The sequence below is a fragment of the Xenopus tropicalis genome, chromosome 4 (genome assembly GCF_000004195.4).
Source record: "Xenopus tropicalis strain Nigerian chromosome 4, UCB_Xtro_10.0, whole genome shotgun sequence".
NCBI lineage: Eukaryota > Metazoa > Chordata > Amphibia > Anura > Pipidae > Xenopus > Xenopus tropicalis.
This window is the reverse complement of record NC_030680.2, coordinates 13,590,871-13,616,067: the sequence shown is the minus strand read 5'-3', so window position 1 is coordinate 13,616,067 and position 25,197 is coordinate 13,590,871. Positions and strand designations below refer to the sequence as shown.

Here is a 25,197-nt window from a genome sequence, read left to right as displayed (position 1 = left end):
ATATTGGGTAACACAGCTCCCCAGCACCCTTATATTGGATAACACAGCTCCCCAGCACCCTTATATTGGATAACACAGCTCCTCAGCACCCTTATATTGGATAACACAGCTCCCCAGCACCCTTATATTGGATAACACAGCTCCCCAGCACCCTTATATTGGATAACACAGCTCCCCAGCACATTTATATTGGATAACACAGCTCCCCAGCACCCCTATATTGGATAACACAGCTCCCCAGCACCCTTATATTGGGTAACACAGCTCCCCAGCACCCTTATATTGGATAACACAGCTCCCCAGCACCCTTATATTGGGTAACGCAGCTCCCCAGCACCCTTATATTGGATAACACAGCTCCCCAGCACCCTTATATTGGATAACACAGCTCCCCAGCACATTTATATTGGATAACACAGCTCCCCAGCACCCTTATATTGGATAACACAGCTCCCCAGCACATTTATATTGGATAACACAGCTCCCCAGCACCCTTATATTGGATAACACAGCTCCCCAGCACCCTTATATTGGATAACACAGCTCCCCAGCACATTTATATTGGATAACACAGCTCCCCAGCACCCTTATGTTGGATAACACAGCTCCCCAGCACCCTTATATTGGATAACACAGCTCCCCAGCACCCTTATATTGGATAACGCAGCTCCCCAGCACCCTTATATTGGATAACGCAGGTCCCCAGCACCCTTATATTGGATAACACAGCTCCCCAGCACCCTTATATTGGATAACACAGCTCCCCAGCACCCTTATATTGCATAACACAGCTCCCCAGCACCCTTATATTGGATAACACAGCTCCCCAGCACCCTTATATTGGATAACACAGCTCCCCAGCACCCTTATATTGCATAACACAGCTCCCCAGCACCCTTATATTGCATAACACAGCTCCCCAGCACCCTTATATTGGATAACACAGCTCCCCAGCACCCTTATGTTGGATAACACAGCTCCCCAGGAATACCCGGTATTGGGTAATACATTTTTCCCGGCCCCATTAACCCTGTATTGGGCCACACAGTGACAGCTCCCTTTATTAGGTCTCACATCTCTCCCCTTCAGACCCTGCACCCCTGAATAGGATCCCTTCCCCCAACACCCTGCATTGGCACATACAGCCCCCCCCCGTTACACAAACACTGGATTACACAGCTTCTCCTCTAGCTGCTTCTCCAGCACTGGCTGTCTATGAAATAAACAGAAAGCCTTCCCTATTCCCTATTAATGGCCGGAGACCCCCTTATTGGGCAGCAATGTAACCATCCCGCCACAAGAGGGCGCTCTACTTGCTCGTCCCTCGTCTGCACTGCCTTCCCTAGGCTATCACGTGATGCGCTGATGTCACAGGCGGCTTGGCTAGGGCCCTACCAGGGCTGAGAAGGAAACACAATCGATTGTCGAGATCATCGAAGACAGTGTGGGATTTAACCAGTGTTATGGTGGAACCAGTGCCCCAGGCAGGGGGATACAGGAGCCGATCCTCCGGCTGGCTGGAGTCAAAATGTGGGGCTGCCTGGTGCCTCTGATGCCGGAATAGAGGTAAGATGTTCCCATGCTTTATATGGAAAGCAAAAAGCTGCAGCCTTTGGTAGAACTGCAACTCTCAGCTGCTTCTGTAGCGTTTGGCTGCTGGGGCTGAATAAGTGTTGTCCTTTAGTCAGATCCCTGCACTGGGAGGTTTTCAATATTAAGAGTAGAGGGCAGTGAGGATATTGAGCCATATGGTGGGGGCATTTGGGGTCACCAGGGGTAACATGGTTAGTGCCAGTAGGGGTGCCATTGAATGGGAAACACTGGGGTTAAGGTGGGTGTAGGTAGCAAGATTCTCTTGGGCACAGATGTTGGCAGAAGTACCGGTGGCAGATAATGATGGGTGCTGTTGCAGTCAAGGGTGGACCTGGCTGGTGTGACGTTAATGGGTGCTCAGTTAGTGACCGGGTACTGTTGGGTGCTAGTGATCAGTGGAAAGAATCATTCAGCTGGTGGGAGGGTTAAGGTGGGTGCAGATGGTGGCACGGGAAAGGGCACACATGGTGGCAGCTTAAATGTGGCTGTAGATGGGGGCAGGGGGCAGGGTAATGGTGGGTACACTTGGAGTTATAGTAAAAGGTGGGTGCATTTGGAGACAGGGGGGCCTTTGTGCCCCTAATATCCAGGGGTATGTGGGTTCTGCTGGTGGTAGGATAAACATTGGCGCACCTGGCAGAAGGATTAATGCCCTGGGGTACAGGTGTGGGCAGGCTGATAGGGCAGGGTGACAGCTGTGATTCTGCTAACAGAGCAGTGAGGGCTTTAGTTTTATTCCTGATCTCCAGCACATCGGCCAGGAATGGTTTGGCCAAGAGCTGACAATCCGTGGGACGCCTGCTGTGAGAGCGCTGTGTTATTTGCAGACACTCTGTGGTTTGTGTGGCTGCTCTGCGCTGTCTGCACCTGCCCCCGTGGGAAGTCTGGGCCCTGAGTGATGCCCGGCTGTGGTTTCCACAAACTGTTTCCTTAATACGTCTCCTTAAAATAACACCGCTCTGATTTCATCTCGGGCAGCAGCAGCCTCCTGCTTAAAATAACCTCCTACTCTTAACCATTCCACTGCTCTCTGTCCCCTCAGCACCTACTGGTGTTTCCAATCTGCTCTGGGAGTACAAGAGTTAACTGCCGAGGGCTGCTTGGTGGCACATAGCAGGGGACTTGCTCTTGTTTTTGTTGTCAACTAAAGCTCCCAGAATTCTCAGCCAACCAGGCCTCCGGCATATCTATGCTGTTGTACAGAATTGAATATAATATGGCCCATATATGTGGCCCTCCTGCTATTGTCCAATTCAAGCAGTATGGAAGCTCTCATGTGCTTGGAAATACAGAAGGGACTGCAAATCCAATACCTTGCTGTCTGTTTGAGTCTTGGGTTTCAATATGAAAGTTTGGATTTACCAGCCCTTCAGTTTCACTGCTGGTGTAAATATCGACTCCATATTATTGCAGTAGGTTTGTACTTTGCCTGGGGGCCCGGAGTCCGGAAGCAGATAAATCTCTACTGGAGCAGGAGGCTGTTACCTTTGTACTCACATAAAAGCTTCTGATTCACTGTGTTTATGCCATTTGACTAGAGAGGTGATAGCGGCCTCATGCCCCTTGGTTCAGTGGGACCTTTGATACTCAGCAGGCTTAGATAATCGTGGTTATCTGCATACTCAGGGATAGGTTCTTATTGGGGTTAATGCAACTGTGCCCATATTTCATCTCCTATAGATTGATACCTTATGGCCAAAAGTATGGGGACACCTGTCTGTCCAACATCTTATTTCCAAACTGAGGGGATTAATATGAAGTTGCTGCTATAACAGCCCCTACTTTTCTGGGAAGGTTCCACTCACAGTCAGACTGGACAGCGGGAAGGAAGCCCCTTGTTCCTAAGTTCTCTGCCCGGGCCGCCCCCATCAAAGTTATGGAGGTAAGAGGTATGTGGTGCACCCACATGGGTGGGGCGGGCAGACATTGAGACGAAGGCCCTGAAGGTTGCAAGAAGGGCCCTTAATGTGGCAGCCCTGGTGGACCCTGATTCCCAATCCAATGCTGGGACATTGACAGTTGCATTTTCTTCAATTATATATGAGGTTGGGGCACTGAAGTTCATGGTGCACATGTGAGTGACATAGGATTGGGGCAGACACTGACCAATCTATATCATAATGAGTAAAGGTGGCCTTACATGGCCGATTTCAGCTGCCAACATTGGTCCTTTAGACCTTATCTGCCCCTGTATGGGCACCACAGATGGTCCTCCCCGTCTGACATCTGGCCTGAAATTGTCCAGATCTCGATCGGGCAGGTTTGATTTTTCTGACCACATTGGCTCATTGATATGGTCCCCATTCCGACGGCGCCTATGCCGTCATTCGATGATTGAATTAGCCCGATATCGCCCCCCCCCGTAGGTGGGCATATTGGGAAAAGATCCTCTCGTTTGGTGACCTCGAAAAATGAGCGGATCTTACAGTGTATGGCCACCTTAAGCTGGGACACTCGCTCATTGTGCCCCAATGTGACTGCCCACACTGAGAGCTTTACCCCTGGTGCAGGAGGACTTTTTTCTGTAAATAAAAATATTGTTTTCAGAGTGTGGGCTCCATTAGCGTGTTATTTTTATATTCTCCCCCTTGGTTCTATATCAGTGATTGGGTGATAGTTGTGAATAATTGATTTCTGAGTATTTATTAATACAGAGAGCTAATGATTATTCCATACCCTGTCTGGCCTGTGGCTTATCATTAACCCGCAGGTAACTATCGCAGTACAGGGAGAATGATTGTTCCTTGCTTTGGCTAATGTGGCCCTTCAGTGGCAGCGGGCCATGTTCTGTAAGTGTATCCGGATGTTAGTATTGGGGGGTGGGGGGATGTTCTGAGCATCGGATGTAGAATAATACACAATAACAAAGGGTTTCATTCAGTTGCCAAGCCCTGAGTTCTAATCTTTTGCCTCCTGGCTCTTGGCTAATCTCCCTGTATGGGGCTCTATACTCGGCCCCTGGGAGAGGTTATATACACACAAGTACACATAGAGATTTAGCTGGAGTGTAATAAACAATATTATATAGAAAGTGAATTATCTGTTGTACAGACATTTCCTATCAAACTCCCTATAAATTGGCCTTCACCATACGCGGCTTTTAGAGGGGACCTTGTGTATAACCCAACAAAAGTACCCTTAGTCATAAAGCCCTGTGCACACTGGGGCCCTATCAGTGCCATTGGGCTTAGAGCTGCCGTAGGCACCCACAAATAAAGCTGACATCCTGCACTCACTGCAGACATCGGGGGGCGCTGCAGAGCACATTGAGACTTACTGCTGCGTACATGCAGAGCACAAACAAGCCCCATGTATGTTAGCCAGAGGCCCCAGGGAAGATTTCCTTATTTACTAGTGTTGGGCCAGGTTTGCACGTGTGACAAATTGCACATAATTAATGTTATACAATGCTAATCAATTACAGGGTTGTAAAAATGATGTATACTAGTATGGCTCAGAGGCGCACATTCTAGCAGAGGGAGCTGTTTTTATTAGAGCCTGTGACTGAGTTACCCCTATCTGAATTATATGAATAAATACAAATTATCTAGCATTTCTGGATAATTTAGGTTCCCCCAAAGCTACTGGGAGTTGTAGCCTGAGCCGGGGCTGATACGGTGACTAAATGAGCTGTGAGACATATTTAGACAGTAGTGATATTCTTGGCCTTTGCACAACCAGGAACTGCAGATCATTTCTCTCACCACCTTAATTACTGTTATGATGGTTACTGTGGGGCACTATAAATATACCCCTATATGTGTGTGTCTCCTTTTAGGGTGTGGGTGATATTGTGTCTTCGCTTCCCTCATTAGCTAATTATGAATTTCAGCTGCCGCCCTAGTTGGCTGTGGGAGTCGGGAGGCGGGAGCAGCTGCTATTGGCTGTCTGTATGTGTTGATGATGTTGAATATTTAAGGGGGTAATTTACCTTCAAGTTAACTTTTAGTATGTTATAGAATGACCAATTCTTAGCAACTTTTCAATTGGTCTTTAGTTTTTATTTTTTGTTATAGTTTTTGAATTATTTACCTTTCTCTTCTCACTCTTTCCAGCTCACAAATGGGGGTCCCTGACCCTAAAAGCAAAAAAAACCAAAATTATTGCTCTGTGAGGTTGTTGTTTTATTGTTATTGTTACTTTTTATTACTTATCTTTCTATTTAGGCTGTTCCCTTAAGCTGGCCATACACAGGCAGATCCGCTCGCTTGGCGATGTCGCCAAGCGAGCGGATCTTCACCCGATATCCCCACCTACGGGTGGGCGATATCGGGAGGCATGTAGGCGAATTCGATCGTTTGGCCATGGGGCCAAACGATCGAATTCTGCACGCGGCAATGGGGCAGTCGGCTCGGGGACCGCATCAACGAGCCGATGCAGTCCCCAATCCGACTGGATTTTCTAACCTGGCCGATCGAGATCTGCCCAATTTCAGGCCAGACCGCTTGGTTCTGCCCATACACGGGCCGATTAGCTGCCGAATCGGTCCAAGGGACTGATATCGGCAGCTATAATCGGCCCGTGTATGGGGACCTTTATTCGTATTTCAGTCACCGTACAAACCACAACCTGGTTGCTAGGGTAATTTGCATCCTAGTAACAGCTGCTAAAATTCCAAACTTGATAGCTGCTAAACAAAAAACTAAAGTAATTCGAAAACCACTAATAATAAAAAATAAAGGCCAATTGCAGGTTGTCTTAGAATAGCACTCTCTTAATCATAGTAAAAATTAATTTAAACGTGAACAACCCCTTCAAGTTGATTTTTGGGCCTATTGTCCCTGTGTGTTTGGGCCCACGTGCCGTTCTCTAAATCAGTCATTCAGTTCAAGCTCCACTTTTACTGGTTAATGATAATTCTGAGGTAAAACTGTTAATTTTCTGACCTATGGAGGGTAAATCAGTGTTTAACCTCCGGGGCGTGAGAGAGGTCACCAGTCCGCAATCTGTCTGGCACCCTGACTGTTAAAAAAAAAAAATGGCCCTCAGGGGACAAATAATTGCTCAGAAATGTCATTTTTCTTGTCTGCTAAAGGTTTGGTGCCTGGAATGAAAGGGAGCTGGGGAAAGTGGAGAGGTATGTCTGTGAGATGAAAGCTTGGGAGATTTTATAGCCCCGGGGCAGAGAGACAGCTGATGAATTTGCAACCTCAGGCAGATGCAAATTGGGTTTATTTGGAATTGCGTGTCCTTTCCCCTTTACTCTATGTAAATACTCAGGGAACTCGTTAGGACATTGTTAAATATTTGGACAAGGGGTGGGGTCTGGGACCTTTGTCATTTTTTCTTGATGTCATCATCATTCATACATGTGTGAAGGCTGCATTATCGCTTGCCTTTGCTGAGGCCTTCTACATCGATTAGAGACAACTAAAGGGTGCAGGTACCTTCTGTGGAGAGTCCTGCAGCGGGTTGGGTACCCGTGGGTTACCTGCAAGGAAAGTGGGTACGCTGTGGGTCGGGTTGTGGGTCTTATCCATATTTCTTATATTACAGGTATGGGATCCCTTATCCAGAAACCTGGTATCCAGAAAGTTCCGAATTACGGAAAGGCCATCTCCCATAGACTCCATTATAAGCAAATAATTTTAATTTTATAAAATTATTTCCTTTTTCTCTGTAATAATAAAACAGTACCTGTACTTGATCCCAACTAAGATATAATTAATCCTTATTGGGGCAGAACAGCCCTATTGGGTTTATTTAATGGTTAAATCATTCCCTTTTCTCTGTAATAATAAAACAGTACCTGTACTTGATCCCAACTAAGATATAATTACCCCTTATTGGGGGCAGAACAGCCCTATTGGGTTTATTTAATGGTTACATGATTCCCTTTTCTCTGTAATAATAAAACAGTACCTGTACTTGATCCCAACTAAGATATAATTAATCCTTACTGGAGGCAAAACAAGCCTATTGGGTTTAAACAATATTTAAATGATTTTTAGTAGACATAAGTTATGGAGATCCAAATTACAGAAAGATCCCTTATCCGGAAAACTCCAGGTCCTGAGCATTCTGGATAACAGGTTCCATACCTGTATCTGTATTATCTATATTTTACCAATCACCATGGTGTTTTGTATGCACAAGCACACATTGACAGCTCTTTTTAGGGGACCATCACCCTACTTGTATTTATGGGCATTTCCATGTTGGGTGCTGCTTGTTTTGTGCGCACACGCTGCTACTAGTGATTAGTATATCCCAGGCTGTGCGTGCAAGCCAAGCGGAACCTGTTCTGTTTTAACTTCTCTTCATGAATAAAATGCCGCATTTTCAAAGGAGTTGTAAAACTTCTAAAAAAAACTAAAAAAAATCAGCACAGGTGGTATGTGGGAACCTAAGCTGTTATTGTATGAAAATGGACAGGTTATTAGATTGATGATTTATTTTGCCTGTGCTTTATGCGCGACGCATACAAATGTCATGTAGTAACATGTTTGTTTCCTGTGTAATTCCCCCGTGTATCTGTACCATGGCCTCCTTATGGGTCTCGCCAGCACTCTCACTGCTTTAGGTTCCCTTCGGTGAGGAACAGTGGGGGCTATGGTTAGGGTTGCCACCTGGCTAGTATTTTATCTGCCTGGCTGGTCAAAAATGTTGCTTGGTGCCAATGTAATTAATAGGGAAAAACCATAAAAATGCACGGTCAGCATTGTTTTCCAGAAATGGTGGCGGCCCTAGCTCCGGGAAATCCGGCAACTGAGGGCAGTGGTTAGGCAGCTTGGGTAGCCACAGAGTGATGTCAGTCAGCCTTCTACAAAGCTTTTCCCAGGTAACCAATAACATGCGCGGCATTCTGGGTGCTAGAGTTTTGTCATTCACTGAGGCATTACATTTATCCATGAATATCATTTCAAACATGGCTGTCCTTTGAGCAAATCATTAATTGGAAACCAGAAGCAGTTGTTTTTTCTGGTTGCTAGCTAACTCTGGACTAGAACCAAAGAGGTAACATCACAGATATCACCCTGCGGGCCTTCAGTTGGTAAAGCCACATATGCCAACTTTAGCCTCCCGCAAACAAAAATATCACCCCCTGCCCATGGAATTATGAAGTGGATGCAAACCAACTAACTAATTCCCCAGGAATTGTGGGAATAAAATGTGGTGATTTTTTTTCCTATTATTTGTCGTTTTCTTTTAGTTTCTGTATCTAAATAAAGTCCTTGGTTTCTTTTTTCATGAGATTTGAGAAGCGTCAAGTGAACTTAATTCCATTTTTGTTTTGCCTCATGAAAATGGAGGCAGTGTAGTCCATTCTAGCACCAATACAGTACAGTGGAGGCTTGTGGGTCTGCAGCTACAGAGCAATTCACCTGCACCATAAATCTGCTGTGGGATGATGGGACATGTAACAGCTGCTGGAACAGTGACCAGCCTCACTACAGTTATGAGCAAGTGTTTATCCTTTGTCAGCCATCTTTGTTGTTCTTTTTTCTATTTCCCAGCATCCTTTGGTGCTGCACAAATGTTTGCTATATGGCCCTTATCCAAATAGCAGATTTAAGAGTAGCAGGGGGAGCAGGCTATGTGTGTGGGGGGATAAGCCTGCACATGTAAACTCCACATTCCTTTTGCTGAGCTCTCGTTAATGGAGCAGTTTGCTCAGCTCACTGTTTTCCTTTCTACTTACGCAATCTCCCCCTCTGGGGTTTATTCAGAGCTTTGGAGGTGCTAGTGATTCCTGACTGAAATATGTGCTATGTTCCTGCCAGGTTCGCTGGTTCTGTTTCCCCAGGGTTGCCATCTTGCCCTACTGTACCTACAATTCCTACCAGTAACCATTATAAACCAGAGATGTACCCAGAGGTGACTCAGGCCAATTGGTTGCCTAAAACCACAGAACCCTAAGCTTTGAAGGGGTATGGGTGTATTCATGTAGCAGTAGACCCTGTAAGCTAGCCGTATATATACCCAGAAGTGATGGGGCAGCTGGGCCAGTTTCTGCTGTGCAACCTGACCACCTAGACATGTTTGCAGAGTTAGGGAGGCCATTTTGATCCCACCACCAGGTTTAGTAACTATAGCTATCAGTCAACAGATAATACTGATCGCCTGTTGGTTTATCATTTGGTTGCTATGGGTTAGTAGACCTGCAGCAAACTTTGTATTCTTGCACTTTGTATTACAGGACCCGTTATCCTTAATGCCAAGGTCCTGGGGTTTTCTGGATAAGGGGTCTTCCTGTAGTTTGAATGTCCAGGCTTTGTCTACAAAAAAAATGTTAACATTAAATAAACCCTTTAGCATTGGTTTACCTCCAATAAGGATTAATTATATCTCATTTGGGATCAAGTACAGGTACTGTTTTATTATTACAGAGAAAAGGGAATCATTTAACCATTAAATAAACACAATAGGGCTGTTCTGCCCCCAATAAGGGGTAATTATATCTTAGTTGGGATCAAGTACAGGTACTGTTTTATTATTACAGAGAAAAGGGAATCATTTAACCATGAAATAAACCCAATAGGGCTGTTCTGCCCCCAATAAGGGGTAATTATATCTTAGTTGGGATCAACTACAAGGTACTGTTTTATTATTACAGAGAAAAGGGAATCATTTAACCAATAAACCCAATAGGACTGTTCTGCCCCCAATAAGGGGTAATTATATCTTAGTTGGGATCAAGTACAGGTACTGTTTTATTATTACAGAGAAAAGGGAATCATTTAACCATTAAATAAACCCAATAGGACTGTTCTGCCCCCAATAAGAGGTAATTATATCTCATTTGGGATCAAGTAAAGGTACTGATTTATTATTACAGAGAAAAGGGAATCATTTAACCATGAAATAAACCCAATAGGGCTGTTCTGCCCCCAATAAGGGGTAATTATATCTTAGTTGGGATCAAGTACAGGTACTGTTTTATTATTACAGAGAAAAGGGAATCATTTAACCATTAAATAAACCCAATAGGGCTGTTCTGCCCCCAATAAGGGGTAATTATATCTCATTTGGGATCGAGTACAGGTACTGTTTTATTATTATAGATAAAGAGGTAATGTGAAATTTGATTAAAATGGAGTCTATGGGAGATGGCCTTCCCATAACTCTGAGCTTTATGGATAACTGGTTACCAGATAACAGATCCCATACATTACCTCATCCTTACCTGGTCCTTTCTTTAACTTTTCCATTTAGATGATAGTTTAAACAGTAGAAAAAATTAAATAGTTACAACCCCCTCCCCCCCTCAAAATCAGGAAAGAATAAACTCTGTCCCCCCGAAAATTGGCTTTGTTATAACAGGGGAAGTCAGCTCCACACTTAATAATGAGAGCTGACAGGAAAGGCAAGTTTTTTTTTCTATTTTTTTTCAATAATCGCACAAGATTAACTTTTTTTTGTGTGCTGTTTTGCCTTTAATCTTTTTCTTTTTTTTGTACACGATATGGAGCCAAACTGCGGCTAAAGCAGGATTTCCGCCCTGCCTGAATGTCAGAGTTTGCGGTGCTTTGTAGTGCAGAGGTTGGTGGGTGTGGGAAAGGTAATTGCCATGGAGGGGAGGGGGCTGTGGGGCCCCTGCAGGTGTGGGAGGGAGCACTCAGTGTCCTTTCTCTTCTGTCTCCTTTTGTAACAGTGAGTTTGGAGCATTAACCAGCACTAAACCCTCCCCCAGCAATCTGGAGACTGCCCGAGAGACTGCCCGGGTCTGAAGTTACCTGCAACCGCTGGATGTGCCCTATATAAACCGCCGCTGGATGGAAACTTAGCAGACACTTCGCCTGCTTCTGGGCATTGTGGTGCCACTTTAAAGGTGAGTCCTTTGGGACATGCAAAAGTTTTAAAGTGCTGGGAGAAGGGGGATTCCGTAACCAGAATTCCATAAGGTTCCAGTCTTCATGCATTACCTGAGCAGGGCACTGCAATAGGGGGGTACATTAGGGTCTCGGCACATATGTGGCATAGAAAAACAGCACCACCAGGGATGCCCAGCTTGGTACAATAGGAAACAACCAGAGACAATGCCGTTCATTATATTGTTGGTGTGTAGGAAGTCTCAGACTAGCGGGGGTAGGTGGGTTCTGTAGGAACTGTCAGCTAACTGTTATATTTGCCTCTTGCTGTTTGACATCATTGCGCCCTGTGATGGGTTGTGTATCTGAGCTTGTGTGCCGACTGTCCGTTTGGGTGGCGTTGGTCCATTATTTGCCCACATGTAACACCACACAGTGACAGTGGGCAGTAAACATACGGGCGGAATTTATTATGTACATAGTTTGTGTGTAACTGTGCGTGGGAGCTGCCATGTTGCTGTTTATCATTAAATGTTCAATACTGTTTAAAACTGACTTAATGTTATATATAATTAGGGGCTCCATTCTGTGCTATGGGAAGATGTGGGGTTCAGAGAACATGACCTTGAAACTTGCCTTCAATAAGTTAATGGGTTTCCCACAAGGAGACGACTTTTCCGTTCTTCCGCCTCTTTCCTGAGTTTTTTTGCTTGAGATTGGGCCAGTTAACACGTTCAGTAGCCACTTTGGCGTGAGTTTTTGGCGACACATGCGTTATTAAATGCTATATCGGGGTACTCATGCGTGGTACATGGGTGGCAGTAGGAGGTGCCCTGTTATGACTGTGTTGCCTGGAGGCAGAGAGAAAGTTATATCTTATCGGGTCGGTTTCTGACCTTGAATGTGGTGCTGCTGACTGTAACAGCCCCCGGCTATTCCCACGCTCTGCCATTTCCTACCTGAGTACAAGCGAATGTGCCTCGTGATTGGGCGTACTTTATAGAACTTGAGGCCCCAGATGTTGCTGAGCTATAGCTCCCACCGTTCTTCTACCTGTAATCAATACAGAGCATGCTGGGAGTTGTAGTGCACCAACATCTGGGGACCCAAATATATAATAAAAAAAAAATAATCAAATATGTTGTGTGAGAGTTTGTGTATGAACAGCTGCAGTTCTGTCTAATCTCACGTCCCAAGGGCACACGTGGCAGTGCTAGGGGTTACTCCGTGCCTGTTACACGTAGTAAATACACCTAGGTACTCTTAAAGCTGCCGCTCACAACACAACATCAACACTGGCCGCAGCTACTTCCATGGGATATGGGAATAAATCGCCAAAATGCTGAATTTTACCACAGTTTCATGTCTGAAAATGGGCTTTTGGGTGAGAGAACATTGTATTTTGGTGTGATTTCCATTGGCAGCAATGGGCACATAACCCATGCCATGGCCCAAACTGCTACATAAGCTCCTAGTGGGGCAAGTATCAGCCTCCTTTGATTGGAGTGAACTTTGTATACAGTATTTTGTACAGAGAGCATTCCTTCTGTGCTGATTTACATTTATACATATGAATGGGAGCTGTAACTGAGGCTTTGTGTGTAGGCAGCAACTGCCCTCCCAGGGGGCACAGCGGTGGGTGAACAGGGCAGTTAGGGGGAGATTTGGGGTGAGTGCTTATTTGTGCCCTGGGTACCCCTGGAACTATAGCAGGGTGACTGTTACCCCAATGTTTCTATATATCTGTAACCTTGTTATGGGCTAAGGGGGCCCAGCCTGAAGGCCAGTTAGGGGGGGATTTGGGGTGAGTGCTTATTTGTGCCCTGGGTACCCCTGGAACTATAGCAGGGTGACTGTTACCCCAATGTTTCTATATATCTGTAACCTTGTTATGGGCTAAGGGGGCCCAGCCTGAAGGCCAGTTAGGGGGGGATTTGGGGTGAGTGGGTATTTGTGCCCTGGGTACCCCTGGAACTATAGCGGGGTGACTGTTACCCCAATGTTTCTATATATCTGTAACCTTGTTATGGGCTAAGGGGGCCCAGCCTGAAGGCCAGTTAGGGGGGGGATTTGGGGTGAGTGCTTATTTGTGCCCTGGGTACCCCTGGAACTATAGCAGGGTGACTGTTACCCCAATGTTTCTATATATCTGTAACCTTGTTATGGGCTAAGGGGGCCCAGCCTGAAGGCCAGTTAGGGGGGGATTTGGGGTGAGTGCTTATTTGTGCCCTGGGTACCCCTGGAACTATAGCGGGGTGACTGTTACCCCAATGTTTCTATATATCTGTAACCTTGTTATGGGCTAAGGGGGCCCAGCCTGAAGGCCAGTTAGGGGGGGATTTGGGGTGAGTGCTTATTTGTGCCCTGGGTACCCCTGGAACTATAGCGGGGTGACTGTTACCCCAATGTTTCTATATATCTGTAACCTTGTTATGGGCTAAGGGGGCCCGGCTGGGACATACTATCTGCGTGTTATGGTATTTCTGGGGGAGGAGGCAGAATGCCGGAGCAAGTTCGGGATCACTAGGAAGGCTGTGCCAGGCGGGTAAAGCGTTTCAGGAATTTGTAGAGTGCACAGATTTTCCCTTTATTTAATGTGAGTGGGGGGAGGGCACTGAACAAAATCGCAATCTGTTTTATGTATTATTTTTCCCTGTTCACCCAAAGGTCAGCAAACATGAAATTCCGGCAGACGTTGCCCCCCCATCAGTATTACGGCAGGGAGACTGAGAGTCAGAACTCAGCAGATAAAATGAACCGGACTTTGTGCCGTATCAGAAATGGGATTGTGCTGCTTGTGGGCAGATCCGACTGCCGGGGTCCCACTGGCTCAAGATAAATCTGTGGGGCATTAGGGAGTTTTATTTCCATTTATTCCATTACTGCCCCTACTAACAGTCTATACCAGGAATCCCATTACTGCCCCTACTAACAGTCTATCCCAGGAATCCCATTACTGCCCCTACTAACAGTCTATCCCAGGAATCCCATTACTGCCCCTACTAACAGTCTATCCCAGGAATCCCATTACTGCCCCTACTAACAGTCTATCCCAGGAATCCCATTACTGCCCCTACTAACAGTCTATCCCAGGAATCCCATTACTGCCCCTACTAACAGTCTATCCCTGCAGTTCCATTACTGCCCCTACTAACAGTCTATCCCTGCAGTTCCATTGCTTCTCGCAGGCTACCCATGCCCCCCATGCCCAGTCTCGTTAGTAATGCAGAGGCTAAAATGCTCAGTAGCCGTCAGTGCCCAACTCTGTGCTTGTGCCTGTTCCATCATTTTCGGGATTTAATCCAATGATTGTCTTTGTGCCCCTGGGGCTGGGCTGGGGCCGCACATCCCATAGAACATGCCCGGATCTGCCCCTGTGCTGGGTGCCATGTTCCCTGTGCATGTAACATACCCCAGCATAGAGACGCAGCGGGAGATAGACGTCTATTAGAACTTACACATTCCCTTGCCTGCGTGTCTCTCATCTTGTCCCCTTCTCCTTTGGCTGCTCCTGGGGTACCATTGCACCATTACTGGCTCAGTGTCAGATGCTATTGCTGTGCTCATTGTTACTACATAAGGTATAATCAGAAGGTCTGTTTAGACCTATTGTACAGCGCTGCGGAATATGTTGGCGCTTTATAAATAAATGTTAATAATAATAATAATAATAGACAGGGATTTCTTTAACGTTGGGGCCCTTTGCTACTTAGTTGGCAGCGGATTGGGCAGCTGTTATACTGGGTAGCCAGTAGCACAAGGGAGGTATCTGCCCCGCAGAGCTTACAATCTTAGGAGGTAGCTTTGGGTTCCTCGGCCATGGCTAGGTACAACAAACCTCCCCGTTGCCCTTGTTCCCTACATGACTGTGTATGTAATGGAACATAAGCAGACGACCGGCTAATTAATCCTCGGGTATTTGATGAGACTTGCTTGTCTGACGAGCCCAGCAGGGCAGATTCACATTGCTGCTGTTACACAGCTGGAGCCCCTGAATCAACATGCGCCACACAGGCAGTTAGTGCAGCTGCAGGGGTCACTATGTGACCCGCATTCCCATTGGCTTGCTAATTGCTGCCTCTGCTTTCAGTTTGCTCCCTATCAGTAGTGATAGCCTTGTATTATACAGCACGGGCCTCATTCACCTCTGTGTGTTTTGCAGCTTATAGGATGTTGCCGGCAGTAATACCAGACTTTCCCACTTGACGGCCCCCCAACGACGCAGTCCAGGACAGTGTGGACCCATCATGCACCTCTCCTGTCGCAGCAAAGCCAAGTTCCTGGCCCTCGCTTTACTGCTGCTGTCTGCTGCAACCTGGTTGTACCTGTCTGTGGGGGAGACAGAATGTGAGTACCCTGCCCTTCCTACATACTCATGTCTGTGTTACCATAGCAACTCCCAGGACCCTCCTTACAGGCTTGAGCTGGGGGTGAGATGCTTGCCCTGTGAGCTTACAATCTGAAGTCACTATCACACTCTTTAATACGCACTCTCTAATTGTACCCCCTTACCGCTGCCAGTCTCTGGCCCTGTGAGCTTACAATCTAAAATCCCTATCACACACTCTCTCTTTAATACACTCTCTCTAATTGTACCCCCTTCTGGTTGCCAGTCTCTGGCCCTGTGAGCTTACAATCTAAAGTCCTTATCATACACTCTCTCTTTAATACACACTCTAATAGTACCCCCTTATCCAAATAACTGTCCTGCTTGCTTCCAATAGTGACAATTCACTTCTATGCAGGTAACCCCCAAATCTTACACACTATCCTGCTACCAGCGCCAGAGCATGCCTTGCACTCATTACATGCACCCCCTTCTTGATTTTGCAGATGGTCCATCCCTGGGGCCGGTAGCCCCTCATTTTTCGGCCACACCGTCCCTCCAGTTAGAGCTGGAGAGCCGCCTGCGGGTAGCTGAGGAGGAGAATCGGAGACTGCGCCAGCAACTGGGCGAGATGAGGAATGAGGAGCAAAGCACCGGAGTAGGGACGGAAGGGGACAACAGCAGCCATTGTGAGCACAGGAGCCTGACTGAGAAGTGTGAAGTGAGGAGATCTCCTTAATATCTTGATTATAATGGGGAAGAGGGGGTAAAGAATAAAAGCTATTCTAAGCACTTTTGCAACTTACATTCATTTTTTTAATTATAAGTCATAAAGGGATAAAGTACAATCAATATAAATTAATTTTGGCACAACAGCGCCACCTGCTGGTCACTTTCCAATCATACTGTTGTGGAGGAAGTTGCCAGGAGAAAGAAAGAGGGCTGATCTGATGCTCTTCTGGTTAGGGAAACATTAGAAACCTCACATAACATTTCTCACGTCTTTCCTACCCAGAAGAACATCAGATCAGCCCTCTTTCTTTCTCCTGGCAACTTCCTCCACAACATCATGGTAGGAATCTGACCAGCAGGTGGCGCTGTTGTGACAAAATTAATTTATATTGACAATACTTTATAGTATAGTATAGAGCGCCAACTCTGTTTTATAATAATTATTATAAATACTTTATCCCTTTATAGCTAAGAATTTAAAAAAAAAAAAAAATGAATGTAAATTGCCAAAGTGCTCAGAATAGCCCTCTCATCAATTGTACATTCGCTCATATTTTTTTTTTTTTTTAAAAGGTTTACTTGTCCTTTAAAAATATATAAACACATTACAAAAAATATATAAGGATTATATATAAGGCTTCTGAAGTGTAAGGACTTGATGTAGGGGTCCCCAGTCCATGACACTACTGGCCCCCTGGCTTTCATGTCATTCATATCCTGATGGCAGGGGGTTGGGGAAAAACCGCAGGCCAACAATAAGCCCCCTGTGGCGTAAGCCTATTTTATAAAGTCTCACACATTCTTACTAGGGCTGAGGTGAGGGCTGTGAGTGGCTTATTGTGGCACATTCAGCTTTTTGTCCTTGGGCCACTCCATTGTTCCAGTACTTTAGTGTTTGGGATCAAAGGGGAAGCTAACCTTCAGTTTGGCACTGGATACTGCGCAGAGAGGCCTCTTTTATGTTCTTATATTGACATTTTTCATTTCTCTTTTCTAATTTTCTTGGCTTTTCTTCCCTTCTGTCAGCTGATCCACGTGGCCATAGTCTGCGCCGGCCATAACAGCAGCCGAGATGTGGTGACCCTGGTGAAGTCCATTCTGTTCCACAGGTACTGCGAGGGGCTGATCCCGTGGGGGGTGGGGGTAAGGCACAAGTTATAAAAGTTATAAATATAGTGGGTTCTGCATGAAACTGACGGCACAACCAGCAGGCTTTTAGAGCAGAATTCAAAAAAATTAATAAATACAACCCCAGGGGGCCATAGTGGTTCCCATAGAGGCTTCTTTAAATCATAATCTCCATCTAGTGTTAGGGTATTAACCCATCCATTTCCAAAGCTCCTGTGTGTACTGTGTCCCTGCTTTTCCTTCCCACCCTTTGCCTGTTGCAGTTGGCCAGTTTGTCAGACAGTTACATCTCATCCCTTGTCTCTTTGCAGGAGAAACCCCTTACATCTGCACCTGATCACGGACGCCGTGGCTCTGCGCGTGCTGGGGAACCTGTTCAAGACCTGGATGGTGCCGTCCCTACAGATCAGCTTCTATAACGCAAGTGAGCTGAAGGTAATGGCACCTGAGGAAGGGGTAGAGTTCAGTACAATCACTATAATCCTCATTTATAAACACTGGGCACATTTGCACCTGGGCAGTAACCCGTAGCAACCAATCAGTGGTTAGATTTTTCCAGCCAGCTACAGTTTGAAAACTGAAAGCAATCTTCTGATTGGTTGCCATGAATTACTGTCCGGGTGTGAATTTGCCCAGTATTTATAAATGACCCCCTGTGTGTCCAATGAGAGTGAATGCCTACGTGCTCTGCTTCCTGGGTCTGGGTTGGACCAAGCTCGGGTCTCCGTTGGGCAGTAATTGGCCACTGGTGTGAGTCAGTATTGATTGGTGCATTGATTTTCTGTCCTTTCTGAACTTGCAGCCGGACGTTGCGTGGATCCCAAACAAACATTACTCGGGGATATATGGGTTACTGAAGCTCACACTGACCAAGGCGCTGCCCTCCGACCTCTCCAAGGTCATCGTCCTGGACACGGACATCACGTTTGCCACCGACATTGCCGAGCTCTGGGCAATCTTTAAGAAGTTCACAGGTATTTTTGCAATGAGAACATTGGTTGCTAAGGGTTACTAGACCCGAGAAACCAATCAGCAGATAGTTTTAAAACTGGCTGCAGTACATTACAATCACTAGTCTTCTCCTTCTGCTTTACTTCCTGTTTGTGGGCTGAGCCCCGTCCGCTGTTCTGTAAAACAGTTCTTTTTTTGTTTACAGGTGAGCAAGTTCTGGGTCTGGTGGAGAATCAGAGTGACTGGTACCTGGGGAACCTGTGGAAGAACCACAAGCCGTGGCCTGCCTTGGGCCGAGGATTCAACACAGGTACAAACCCCTGGGCAATCATGACAGACACTGATTGGCTGAAAGCGTGGGGATTTGTAGTTAGCAGTTTGGGGGGGGGGGGTTCCTTGCACAATAAGGCCCTGAGGAGCTACTGTATCTAACCCCTGATGCTTTCTGCAGGGGTCATTCTGCTGCTGTTGGACAAGCTGCGCCTGATTGGCTGGGAGGAGATGTGGCGACTGACAGCGGAGAGGGAGTTGATGAATATGCTGAGCACCTCGCTGGCTGACCAGGTGGGGAGGCGCAGAAAGGAAGCTTAATGGGAGCGAATGAGAATTCATGTTTTATATCAGGATTGTGCTTCCCTCCCTCTCGCAGGATATATTCAATGCTGTTATCAAGAGTTCCCCTACTCTAGTCTATCAGCTTCCCTGTTACTGGAACGTGCAGCTCTCCGACCACACGCGCTCCGAGCAGTGTTACAGCGAGCTGGCCGACCTCAAGGTGAGACCCCCAAGCTCAACCGTTGCCATATGTGTATCAAATGCACAGAGGCAATAAATATACTGTGAACTATATTGTTATATTTGTCTTTTGTGCCTCAGTGACTTCTAATATCCTTATCATTTACAGTAGGGGGTACATTATCCCTTATAATACATGAGTGATACTCAGAGTTCCCTGTATAACTCAGCCTGCAGCCTTGTGCCTTGATATGGGCACAGAACCCCTCAGTGACTGCTAATATCCTTATCATTTACAGTAGGGGGTACATTATCCCTTATAATACATGAGTGATACTCAGAGTTCCCTGTATAACTCAGCCTGCAGCCTTGTGCCTTTATATGGGGGGCACAGAACCCCTCAGTGACTGCTAATATCCTTATCATTTACAGTAGGGGGTACATTATCCCTTATAATACATGAGTGATACTCAGAGTTCCCTGTATAACTCAGCCTGCAGCCTTGTGCCTTTATATGGGCACAGAACCCCTCAGTGACTGCTAATATCCTTATCATTTACAGTAGGGGGTACATTATCCCTTATAATACATGAGTGATACTCAGAGTTCCCTGTATAACTCAGCCTGCAGCCTTGTGCCTTTATATGGGGGGCACAGAACCCCTCAGTGACTGCTAATATCCTTATCATTTACAGTAGGGGGTACATTATCCCTTATAATACATGAGTGATACTCAGAGTTCCCTGTATAACTCAGCCTGCAGCCTTGTGCCTTTATATGGGCACAGAACCCCTCAGTGACTGCTAATATCCTTATCATTTACAGTAGGGGGTACATTATCCCTTATAATACATGAGTGATACTCAGAGTTCCCTGTATAACTCAGCCTGCAGCCTTGTGCCTTTATATGGGGGGCACAGAACCCCTCAGTGACTGCTAATATCCTTATCATTTACAGTAGGGGGTACATTATCCCTTATAATACATGAGTGATACTCAGAGTTCCCTGTATAACTCAGCCTGCAGCCTTGTGCCTTTATATGGGCACAGAACCCCTCAGTGACTGCTAATATCCTTATCATTTACAGTAGGGGGTACATTATCCCTTATATATCGAGGCACTGTAGGAGACGCAATTAGCCAATTAAAGAGACACAATTAGCCAATGAAATGGCTTGGCATGGGTGATAATAAGCAGATGTGGTTGCCCTGAGGAGGGGCAGGATTAGAGGGCATGCTGGGACAGACAGACAGACAGTATAATGAAATAGAATTAGAGGGCAAGTACAGGAAGTGCTGGATTTTTGCCCATTAACCCTTCCCTGTCCCCAGGTCATTCACTGGAACTCCCCCCACAAGCTGCGAGTCAAGAACAAGCACGTTGAACTATTCCGCACCCTGTACCTGACTTTCCTAGAGTACGACGGGAGCCTCCTGCGCCGAGAGCTGATTGGCTGTCCGAGTGAAGGGGAACAGCAGGGGGGCAGCCAGGTGAGTTGGGGGGGTGTGAGTGGCTGAATAATGTTACAGGCTTTTAACCCTTTCAGCTCAATGCCCAAGCAGTCCCAGAGCATCGTCCCTAATTACCAGCACCCCTGTGCCCCCCATAAACCGATGGGCACCCCTTGCCTATAAGGGTATCCGCCATGCCTCATACCCCCATTGGCACCTCTATTGCAGGCTGCTCTGTCGCAATTGGACGAGGAAGACCCATGCTATGATTTCCGGAGGGAGAGCCTTGCATCCCACCGCGTCCACCTGTCCTTCCTGCCGCACGTAACCCCGCCCCCGGACCCCTATGATGTCACGCTGGTGGCACAGCTCTCTATGGACAGGTGAGTGGCGGCAGGAATGAGCTATGCGTGTATATTATTGCAAATGAAGGTAAAGTTGCCCTTGGCAGGATGTAACCCCCCTGTCTCCGTCAGGCTGCAAATGCTGGAGCTGATCTGCCGGCACTGGGACGGCCCAATGAGCCTGGCCCTGTACCTGTCGGACGCGGAGGCGCAGCAGTTCCTACGCTATGCCCAGGCCTCCGAGGTGCTGCAGTCTCGCACCAACGTCGCCTACCATGTGGTCTATAAGGAGGGGCAGCTGTACCCCGTCAACCTCCTGCGCAACGTGGCCCTGAAGAACTCGCAGACCCCTTACGTCTTCCTGTCGGATATTGATTTCCTGCCCATGTACGGACTCTATGAATACTTACGGTAAGGCTGGGGCTAATAATGGCAGGGGTCTAGACCCTGCTGCTGTATATTAAATGGGTGCTGCCATATTGCTTCCTTGGATGAGCCATTGGCCCTATGTCATGAAAGATCTGAGCAAACCTTAATGGGGTTAAACTTTAGCAAGAGTGTGATTCTGAGACAGTTTGCAATTGGTCTTCATGTTTTATTATTTGTAGTTTTTTAGTTATTTCACTTTTTGTTCAGCAGCTCTGCAGTTTGGTGTTTCAGCAGTTATCTAGTTGCTAGGGTCCAGACTACCTTAGCGACCAGGGAGTGGTTTAAATGAGTGATAGATATATTAATAGACGAGGACTGGAATGAAAAGTAACAATAACAATAGAACTGGAGCCTCACAGAGCAATCGATCTCTGCCTGCCGGGGTCAGTGACCCCCATTGGAAAGCTGCAAGGAGTTAGAATAAAAGGGTATCAAATAATGGAGACCAATTGAAAAGTTGCTTAGAGTTGGCCATTCTATAACATACTAAAAGTTAACTTTTTAAAGGTGAGTCAGGCTGGACCTTTACTCCATGAGCAGTGTACAAAATCACTTGCTGGTGGTACTGCCCCTTTAAGACTTGAGTGTTAGTTGTTTGCCTCACAATGTGCTGTCTCTTTTCCCCCCCCCCCATAGGAAATCCATATCCCAGCAGGACCTGACCGGCCCCCCCAAGGCTCTTATCGTTCCCGCCTTTGAGACTCTCCGTTACCGGCTTTCTTTCCCCAAGTCCAAGACAGAGCTACTCTCCATGCTGGATACGGGGGCGCTCTACACCTTCAGGTAACCCCTGCCGTGCCAGAATAAAGCTCCTACTGGCTCATTGCCAGACCCCCAGGAAGGGCAAAATTGCACATTGTAGTTAATCATGTGGGAGCTGCCATGTTGCTCTGGGAGAGGCATTCCAACAGGCATAGGGCAACTTGGCTACTTGTCTTAAATTCATTTCTGGCCTAAAAAGCTTCCCCCTAGTGATGCCCGATACCTGCAGATTTACCCACGGGTCGGGGGTCATTGGATCTTCCTTCTCACCCCCTCTCTGGCAGATTTCCCCCCCCTCTAGTGATGTAAGAAATGGGTGGGCCAGGCATGGGCAGCCAAGGAATTGCCTCTCTGGGAATGAATGATTAAAGGTGCCCATACACGGGCCGATTGTAGCTGCCAATATGGGTCCCTTAGACTGATTCGGCAGTTTATCGGCCTGTGTATGGGCACTACCGATGGGCCTGCCCGACCGATATCTGGCCTGAAATCGGGCAGATATCGATCGGGCAGATATCGATCGGGCAGGTTAAAAAATCTAGTCGGATCGGGGACCACATCGGCTCATTGATGCGGTTCCCGGACCAACTTTTCATATACCCGTCGTTATAATTCGTTTGGCCCCAGGGCCAAACGATCAAATTAGCCTGGATTCTCCAGATATTGCCCACCCGTAGGTGGGGATATTGGGAGAAGATTCGCTCGCTTGGCGACATCACCAAGCAAACGGATCTAAAGGTGTATGGGGACCTTAAGGGGGCGACATTACTACTCCCCTCACACTATGAAGCACAGCTCCATCCGCGGTGCAATAAATACAGCTGCCTGATTGGCTGTGCTTTGTATTTAGGTACCACGTATGGGAGAAAGGTCACGCCCCCACAGATTATGCCAAGTGGAGGACTGCGACCACCCCGTACCGGGTGGAGTGGGCGCCAGACTTCGAGCCGTACGTAGTGGTGAGACGGGACTGCCCTGAGTATGACCAGCGCTTCCTCGGCTTTGGCTGGAACAAAGTGTCGCACATCATGGAGCTGGATGCCCAGGTACATAGAATGGCGCCTCTCTTCATTGTCAGTTCCGACTCATGAAATGCTAGAAAGGATTTACATGTATTCTCTTTACAGGAACATGAACTGCTGGTTCTGCCTAACGCCTTTATCATCCACATGCCCCACGCTCCCAGCTTCGACATCTCCAAGTTCCGCTCCAGCGAAAATTACCGCCTGTGCGTCCAGGCCCTTAAGGAGGAGTTTCACCAAGACTTGTCCCGGCGCTACGGTTCCGCCGCCCTAAAATACCTCACGGCTGAGCGCAACCGGTGAACTTGGTGCAGAGACACTGCCAGGAAACACTACAGAGAGGGGTGTGAGGACAATGGGCTCTTCCGTGCCTCTGCTCTTCTACATACCTGCCTTATACAGGGCCTTCATTATAGGAGGTGCCTGGCCCTTTAATAGGAACGAACCAGTTGCCACGGGGGATGTTATTTCTGTGGCCTTTGTATGGGCCGCCGGACAATCAGCTGCAGTTCCCCCGGCCAATGGGGACGTGAGTCGTGATCACTGGACGGAGAGGGTCTCTCCCTGACGCATTTCAATATTTCTCTTTATTTATATTATTTATGTGGATAATTCCGATGAAATCAAACTGACAGGGCAGGATTCCTGATTCTATTTTTAAAATATATTCAGTTTCTTTTTGCAATAAAATGCTGCAATCGTTTCTGTATTTTCCTTCCCCTTTAGGTGGGGGGGGGGGCAGATAGTAGAAAGCTTTACACTAACTTAGTATGAGGTAGAGAGTTGTATGCTGAGACAGTTTGCAGTTGGTCTTCATTTTTTGTGGGTTTTTTTAAATTATTTTGCTTTTTGTTCAGCAGCTCTCCAGTTTGGAATTTCAGCAGCTATCTGGTTTCTAGGGTCCAACTTACCCTAACAACCAGGCAGTGGTTTAAAAGAGTCTATGAATAGGAGGACTAAATAGAAAGGTAAGGAATACAAGGAACAACAACAGCAATAAAACTGGAGCTTCACAGAGCAATAGTTTTTGGCTGCCGGGGTCAGTGACCCCCCTTTGAAGGCTGGAAAGAGATGAAGACCAATAGAACAATTGCTAAGAACTAGCCATTTTATAACAGTAGAAGTTGAAGGGGAACTGCCCCATCACCACTATATGATCCAGGTACTGGTCCAATTGCCCTTTTGAAATGCCTAAAGCACTTCTTCCCTCTCCAACCCACTTGGCTGTGGCTACAGACTGTTGCCCATGTGTCGTTCAGATCAGAAAGAGCAACCCCCCCCCCCCCTCAACTCGGCTGCAGGATATTGGGGCAAGTAATGAGCAGCAGGCTAAGGGTTTCAGTCCAATTCTGCCACCCGTGGTCTTGGTGGGGCGAACAGTGTGACAAACTGCCCTAACACAGCTGGAAATGCCTCTGCTGCCTCCTAGTGGATTAAAAAGTAAGCACCTTATATAAAGCATTTCATTATGTAAACCCTGCTGCACTGCTCAACCAAACTGTTGCTGGACTACAAATCCCAGAATAATGTAACATATAATGAAGGGTGAGGCATGCTGGGAGCTGTAGTCCAGCAACATCAGGGCTGTATTCTTAAAGCAATATTGCACAATAAAACTTTTTCCCACAGCCAGCGATAAAATGCAAACAATCCCCCAATGAGAATCCCAGCTGATCTGTATAAATCCGGCTCCATGTTCTCTGTTCCTGCAATTGGAGTTGGGAGCATTAAACCCAGTTTCCCAGCACTGAACAAGTCTGCCCTTATCCCCATGTCTGATTCCTGTGCCATATAATGAGGGGAAAATGCCATCATTATCTCTATATGTAAGGTACCAAAAAGAGAAGCTGAGAAGGCCCAAGTTTTCATTCAGTTTTGTTTAATAAAAATGTTAAAATAAATAGATACAAATTGATCAGACGCTCTGTGTCCCCCCACTGTCCCCTGCCCCAAACCCGCCCGCCCCCCTC

The 25,197-nt window shown here is 46.8% G+C and overlaps 1 protein-coding gene across 5 annotated transcripts; it reads left to right on the top strand.

Moving 5' to 3' along the window:
- Positions 1-1,373: 1,373 nt before the first annotated feature.
- Positions 1,374-23,936, top strand: large2 (LARGE xylosyl- and glucuronyltransferase 2). 5 transcript variants are annotated; one of them, XM_031899750.1, is made up of 16 exons: positions 1,374-1,566; positions 11,228-11,365; positions 15,508-15,692; positions 16,179-16,393; positions 17,431-17,513; positions 17,844-17,967; positions 18,335-18,506; positions 18,689-18,793; positions 18,935-19,047; positions 19,133-19,258; positions 20,551-20,709; positions 20,899-21,053; positions 21,147-21,425; positions 22,080-22,226; positions 23,056-23,251; positions 23,333-23,936. In XM_031899750.1, the coding sequence occupies exons 3-16, from the start codon at positions 15,593-15,595 to the stop codon at positions 23,528-23,530; spliced, it is 2,172 nt and encodes a 723-aa protein (XP_031755610.1). In that variant the 5' UTR covers positions 1,374-1,566; positions 11,228-11,365; positions 15,508-15,592; the 3' UTR covers positions 23,531-23,936.
- The last annotated feature ends 1,261 nt before the right edge of the window (positions 23,937-25,197 follow it).